At 34.9% G+C, this 7751-nt stretch overlaps 1 protein-coding gene across 1 annotated transcript; it reads left to right on the top strand.

Moving 5' to 3' along the window:
- Positions 1 to 1243: 1243 nt before the first annotated feature.
- On the top strand, positions 1244 to 2580 carry LOC111918025 (probable membrane-associated kinase regulator 2). Its single transcript, XM_023913680.3, has 2 exons — positions 1244 to 2167; positions 2273 to 2580. The coding sequence occupies exons 1-2, from the start codon at positions 1393 to 1395 to the stop codon at positions 2359 to 2361; spliced, it is 864 nt and encodes a 287-aa protein (XP_023769448.1). The 5' UTR covers positions 1244 to 1392; the 3' UTR covers positions 2362 to 2580.
- Positions 2581 to 7751: the final 5171 nt, after the last annotated feature.

The following is a 7751-nucleotide window of genomic DNA, read 5'->3' as shown; positions in this document are numbered from 1 at the left end:
AGAGGGGGAAAATTTGTATTTCATGTTTTGATTTCGTTGTAAAAGAGATATGGTATTGTAATGATTTAACGATTGTTCTTTTTTAATATCGTATATGCTATAAATACATTTCTATTATAACTTGTAAAATATGCATTTATAGACAAAGTGCATGTCTAAATGTGTTATGGACTTATGGGTCTATTTAACTTGGATTATATGAAGGGTTAAAAGAAAAATGAATGAAATGAATGTTGGAATATTACTTTGACATAGTGAAATGCAAGTTATTTTTACTTGATCAATATAGATCTAATTTTGTGAATCTTAGTTGGTATTTTTGGTGTTGTAGCCCAACAAGACTTTATCTTATTAGTAAGCCATTTTACCTCAGGATTGGATTTTATAAAGATTAATGAATTGATATCATCATTTGGCATTTCATAAAACTCTATTAATTTTTTATTTTATAATGCATTAAACTCAATAAAGTTCAATGAAATGTATTTAAACATTTACTTAAAAAGTTTGAAAACTTTATTTTTTTATTGAATGATTCAATTCCAAATCTGTTAAATGCAAAAATGATATCTTATAATAGTAAAGTTTATCCATTGAATGATGATAACTAGGTTTGTTATCATTCAACTCTCTATTTTAAATGCTCTTATTGTCTAAATTTCTTAACTCTTACTAGAGGTTTTTGGTTTTTCTTTAATTAAATCATGTTACAAAACAAACCATAATGTAATTCATTATTTGCATATTTGCCAATATTAAATACCAAAATCATTTTACAATTTTTTTTAAACTATATCATATTTTGTTGCCGTAAACAAATTGAGAAAAACCATAACCCAACATCAAGGAATAATAACTTTGCATTAATTTTTAACACATAAAGATGGTACTATATTTATTATGATACAACTCAATACTTCATTGACAAAATATATATATATATATATATATATATATATATATATATATATATATATATATATATATATATATATATATAATCGAAAATAATAATCATAAACTATTCAAAATGTTTTTAATTCTAAAGTACTCCATAGTATTTTACTTATACTATTATTAATATGTATTATTATTATATCTAAGTACGAAATTGACTTGAGTTGTGTTACATTTATTTCATATTTTAAGTGAGATCCTTGATATTTGAAAATTTTGGGAGAAAGCATTAATGTTTATACATAGCATGTAGCCGCGGGTAGAATCACATGCTCCTCTTGACTCCATTTATATACCACCAACGAATCAAACAACACACTCACTCTCTAATCCCCTTTCACTGAAAAAGCACCTAAGCTTTTGCAGAATCCTCATTAAAACCCTCTTTTTCCCCCACGAAGTTCTCACAACATCAATACTCTGGCTTTCCCAACGATGGACGTTTTCAGCATGCTCAAGTTCTGGAGGTACGCCGGAGGTGGAGATCCTGATTCTGCTTCCTCTTTCGACGATGAAGAGTCGTTCTTCGATTTGGTGTTTACTAATCCAGGTGATGAAAACGACAATGAATGTGACGCGTCTCCTGATGTCAACCTCTTTGGTGGTGATTCCAAATCGAGTTTCAGATTTTCGTATCCTGATGAGGTTTATTCGAGGAATAATCGGAAGATTTTGCCTCTCGGTTCACCGAAATCTCCTCTTCGAGCGTTGATTCCAGGGTTTCAGAATACCAAATCGAGATTAGATAAGGAAACTTTCGAAATTGAAGAAGTTAAGATCGGATCATTGCTTAAGAGAGATAACAGTCTGAGACATAAATTGCAAACGGAGAAGCTTCTGGATAGTGATCAGGTTCCATCTAAGCGTTTCTCCAAGGACGTTGTGAACAAGTATCTGAATCTGATTAAGCCTTCATACGTAAAAGTTTCAAAGAGGAATAACGAGAAATCGAGGTTACAGGAGAAATCCATCACGCCGTCGTCTTCTCCGGCTTCATCCGTGTTCTCACCGAGAAAGGATGAGAAAAGAGGCGGTGGTGGTCGTGGTGCCGTGTTCAGAGAAGTTCGTAAGCATTTAGGAAAGAGCCGTTCGGCGTCAGCAATCCTACAAACGCCGGCGACGAAGAGCGATGATTCAGCGTTGGAACAACAGGACAGTATCCGAAACGCGATTCTCCATTGCAAGAGATCATACAATTCACCTTCAAAAGGTACACATTGATTACAAATCATCAGTTTTTCAACTAAACCAAATCAATTCGTGATGAAATTTTCATGTTGTTCATTGCGCTAATCCGTGGTCGAATTGTTTTCAGATTGTTGTGTGCTTTCGAGATCTGGAAGTGCTCCATCAAACAACGAGCTACGAATTTCCATTGATGAGGAAAACAGAAGCAGCATTTGAATGAATGACAGATTGGCGGGAAATTTTGTTGAGAAGATAACATGAAACTTGTAATTTCGTTTGTGTAAAACTAACTCATGTAAATCGATCGATTAGAAGTAAAGGTGTTGTAGCCATGTGAAAAGCTACATAGAAGACGTGGATGATGAAAAGCTTTTGTTTTGTTTCTTCTGTGTATTGTAAATTGAAGCTAATCCCAACTATGTTTCCATGGCATCATTACTATCTGACCAATTAATTTCTTGTCTTTTCTTTTTGTATTTTTCTGTTAACCATCTAATAAAATTAAATAGAAAACATGAAATAACAAGACAATATTTTAAGCCAACCTACCAACTTCAGTTTAGATTGTCTAAAACTAGTTATATATTTCGATAATAACTTCACAAAATGATTTTTTTTCTGCGAAATTATTTTATAAATAGTAATCACTATATATAAATTTCCTAAAGTTCTTTGGTGATGTGTTCTTGTTTTTTATAACATCACCATTTCTTAAAAAAATAATATCACAAAACAATATTTTACATAATCATTTTTGTTGAATGAATGATAAATACTTAAAAGGTGTAACACCCGTTTTTAGGTATTTCTATTTTAATCATTGGCATTTTAAAATTTTAACATTTAAGCCCTTACGTTGGGCGTACCAACCTTGTATGCGGGCGTAAGCCAGGATAAGGATGGAGCTGGTGGAGTAGGTTGGGCATACATATGGGTACGCCGAATGTATTCATGCAACTTTCAAAACCCTAAAATTTTAAGGTTGTGTCTTGTAACGCCCCGATTCTTGAATACTAATGTATGGTTATGAATTCTCATGAATTCAAGATCTACTCGACGAGTTGGTTGCCTGACTCGTCGAGTAGCAGCGGGTTTGGGTCACGTGTTTAAGTGACCAACTCGTCGAGACGGAATAGTGACTCGACGAGTTGGAGCTGGAGGGTGAAACCCTAATTTCTGGGGTTTGACACCCTATTTAAGGGATCATTAGCCTCCCTTAGTTTCTTTGCAGCCTCTTGAGAGTCCAAAAACCCTAATTCGTGTGTGTGCTCCATATTAGTGTAAATTTCAAGCTTGAAAAGAAGACCTTGATGCAAGAAGCTTGAAGATCAACAAGTTGGAAGCAAGAACGTTTGCGGGTATGAAGTCTATCTCAGCTAGCTTCATTTGAGGTATCAATTCATGATTCTTGGCCTCATTCCTTCCTAGACCTCTTTGGATGAAGTTAGGGCTTCTTGGCTTGGTTATGAAGCTATTCTTGGGTATGAGCTTAGATCTGAAGTTGTAACTTCAAATCTGAACTCTCTTTGATTTATAAGTCCATAAAACTATCAGCTTTGGCAAGCATGAACCCCTCCTTAAGTGTAAAACCCCATTTCAAGCTTGGTTTTGGCATTTTGAGTCATTAGAGCCTTGCATGCACGTAAAGTTTGCAACTTTACGTGATAAGCATACCTTGGGAGCTTGGATCTGTAGTATGGAGCCTTGGCATGGCTTAAAAAGCATCTGTATGGATGAAGGACTGAAGGGACTCGACGAGTCGCATGGTAGACTTGGCGAGTCATATGAAGATGGTCATGAACTCGACGGGTTGGATGAACGGATCGACGAGTCTGATGAAGATTGCCTTGGACTCGACGAGTGGCATGGTGACTCGGTGAGTAGCTGAGGGTACTCGACGAGTTAAGGTCAACATGGACTGTTGACCTTGACAATTGACTTTGACCTCGAACCAAGGGTTGACCAGTTTGACTTTTGAGAGTAATTGGTAAGCGGATATTTACAAATTGGATCATTGATGGTTATAGGTGTTGGAGTTTGGGGCGGTATATCGGGAGTGTGATTTTGTGGTTCCGTCTGGCATTGCAAGGTGAGTTATCCTCACTCTATCAACAGGGTCTAAGGCACCAAGGCCGACCCTTTTTTTTTTCGGATTTTATACTTGTACTTGTTTGATGTGGTTATGATCTGTTAGATCGGTATCAGGATAGACAATATATTGTTATGCTCTTTTGATCCGTTAGAGTTGCTATGTCAGTGACCTGGTTTAGGTCGGTATCCTGGTATATAGGATGATGCTATGTCAGTGACCTGGGTTAGGTCGGTATCCTGGTATATAGGATGATGCTATGTTAGTGACCGGTTAGGTCGGTATACTGGTTAGGATGTTGCTATACTATATGATCTGCTAGATCGGTTTGTTTGTCTATGGACTGTTATGTGATTATCTGTTATATGTGCACATGGTTATTTGCTTGATATTGGGTTGAGATGGTCCTGCTTTGTGCTGAAGGCCAACATACCCTACGAGCGGTCCGGATAGACTGTAGGCCCGTATGACGGTCCAGTCATACCGAAGGCTTGAAATAGATCCATATAGACTGAAGGCCCGGTGCGGGCGGTCCAGTCATACTGTAGACTCAGAGAGTGGACTAGGTGGACTGAAGGCCCGGTGCGGGCGGACCAGTCACACTGTAGACCCGAGATGCATGGTTGTTATATATTTGTTGAAATGATATGATTATGGTTATATGAGACTGGTATTTTTGGGGTAAATCACTAAGCTTTCAAGCTTACAGGTTTAGTTTATTGTTTCAGGTTCAACGGATGGTCGCGGGTAGGCGAAGGAGTGACCCTACACTTCCTCGATTGACGATTATGATTTCTGAGAACTCTGATGTATAAACTATTTTGAAAACAGATTGTAATAATTGAATGGTTTCAACGAATTAAAAAGTTTTAAATTGGCTTGAATTTTATGGGTGTTACATGTCTCCTATTTAAGCATCTTAATCCCCTTGGACCTCCTTATGACCAACCTCCGTTTCCTCCAAACCCTAAAATCGAAACCCTAGCCTTTGTGAGTGGTATTTGAAGCTTGAGAGTGAGCTTTGGTATTTTTGGATCCAGAATCTACATGTCCTTGTTCACCTTTTGAAGGGATAAAGTTCAAACCTTGGAGCTTGTTTTGGTATATCTTGTTTAGACTTGGATTTAATGTTCATTTTGTCCCAAAACCTTGATCTTTGTGAGTATGAAATAATCTAGAGCATAAGAATTGTCCTTTCAGATATTTTAGGGTGTTTAGAGTCATAAAAATGTTAGCTTGGTCATTCCCTTTCTTCCATGCATGAGTTATGAAGATTTGGGTGAAGTGAAATGTTAGGGTTTTGGGATTAAGCACTCTTTAGCCATGCAAAGACATAAAGTCAGAGACTTCATGGATTAGGACATCATTTAGGGGTCAGATCTGAGGTTGGAGTAAATGTCTTAATGATTAAGACATTGAAAATTGGATTTGAGTCAAGGCCGCATACGTAGAATTGTGTACGTCGTGCGTATGGCTGTAGTTGACTTTTGACCAAGAGTACCTTAAGAGGATTTGTGAGGGATTTTGAAGGGGCAAAACGACCTTTTGCCCTAATTGTGGATTAGACTTGTCTTGGGGTTAGTAGAGTATGAAAAATTACCTTAATTATTAATTAGGGTTAATTAGTGTAATTATTAAGCGGAGTCTAGTTCCGACAGTTTGGGCGTGAGTTCTGTCACTCATTTGTGCGAGGCGAGCCTCCTCACTATTCTTACCTGTGTGGTAGAATATACCCGTCCCCATACCCGAACTTCGAACCTCAGACCCATCCCCGCCTCCGGCCTGCCTAATCCCCGATGGGTTCAGGTGAATAAATCTCTGTCGGATACATGGAACCCGATGGACACCCGTTAACTTTAAATGACTTAAAGATATAAACAAAAAATATGAATCATCAAATAAAACTTATATGTTTCTTTCAACTCAATGACTATAATAAAATTTTCATTAACATTTAACTACAATCGTGTCATCGGCAATCATTTAGTTGGACAATACATTGATCGATATTTTATAATGAAAAGACTTTGGAAACAAACGTATATGATGTCTAAAAGCATGTGCCATTAGTTTAGACGTGATTAAATATAATTTGAAATTAATCGTTTCATAATTTAATCGATTAAAGTAAAAAAAGATGTTGAAGAAAGGAATAGGAAAAGATTAGAAAAGTTCAAAGCGACACTTCGATTATATATATATATATATATATATATATATATATATATATATATATATATATATATATATATATATATTCATGTTCATTTGAAATCATTCTAATTTTGTGAGACCGTGAGACCAAATCTAAAAATAATTTTAAAATGCAAAACAAATGGAAAAATCCAAAAATTCTGTTTTTAAATATTATTTTCGGAACTTGAATTAACTAAAAAAATAAAAAAAATCCTGTTTTTTTTTTTTTAAATACGTGAAATATTCTAATAGAATCTTACACCGTACGTATTCTAAAAAATAATTTTAAAATGCAAAATAAATGGAAAAATCTAAAAATTCTTTTTTTTTTTAAATATTATTTTCGGAACGTTAATTAACTAAAAAAAATAAAAATAAATAAAAAAAATCCCGTTTTTTTTTTAAAAATACGTGAAATATTCTAATAGAATATTACACTGTACATATTCTAAAAAATAATTTTAAAATACAAAATAAATGGAAAAATCCAAAAATTCTTTTTTTTAAAAATATTATTTTCGGAACTTGAATTAATTAAAAAAAGTAAAAAATAAATAAATAAAACAAAAATAAATAAAAAAATGCGTCTCACGGTCTCACAAAATTAGGCCGTCTCACATGAACCTAACACTATATATATATATATATATATATATATATATATATATATATATATATATATATATATATATATATATATATATAGAGAGAGAGAGAGAGAGAGAGAGAGAGAGAAAGGTAGGTTCCGTTGAGATTAAAAATAAAATAGAGATCTCAAGATTCAAACTCAGCCACGTATTTCATATCTGCCGCTCTAACCCTTCGGCGTACAGGCGCCGCAGGTCTGGTGTAATCATAAATGATTACACACTGTCACCCGTTCCTTTCTCCTCCGCCACCATCCCCACCACCGTAACCGCCACCGCCACCACCACTACCACCACCTCTGACACCAGTCGACCCCACCATTGTCACCTCCATTACTTATATCATCGCCACCTCTGTCAACACCACCTCTTCTGCGACTAATTGTAATAATCATTTATGATTACTCAATCTGTGAACAGACATATATGTATAATCATTTCTGATTATACATATACGTATAAACATGTATAATCCTGTATGATTATACCTCTTTGCCATATAATCATTTATGATTAGGCATAAATCGTTGCTGCTGGTACGCTGGAGCATTAGAGCGGCAAATGCGAAATATGTGGCTGAGGTTTAATCTCAAGATCTCTATTTTTTTTATTCTCAAGTGAACCGTCCCCTATATATATATATATATATATATATATATATATATATATATATA

The sequence above is a fragment of the Lactuca sativa genome, chromosome 9 (genome assembly GCF_002870075.4).
Source record: "Lactuca sativa cultivar Salinas chromosome 9, Lsat_Salinas_v11, whole genome shotgun sequence".
Lineage (NCBI taxonomy): Eukaryota > Viridiplantae > Streptophyta > Magnoliopsida > Asterales > Asteraceae > Lactuca > Lactuca sativa.
This window is presented reverse-complemented; position numbering and strand designations above follow the sequence as displayed.

Coding starts and splice junctions, on each gene's coding strand:
- LOC111918025 (XM_023913680.3), top strand. CDS start 1,393: ATGGACGTTTTCAGCATGCTCAAGTTCTGGAGGTACGCCGGAGGTGGA. Junction 2,168..2,272: donor ATACAATTCACCTTCAAAAG/GTACACATTGAT, acceptor AATTGTTTTCAG/ATTGTTGTGTGCTTTCGAGA.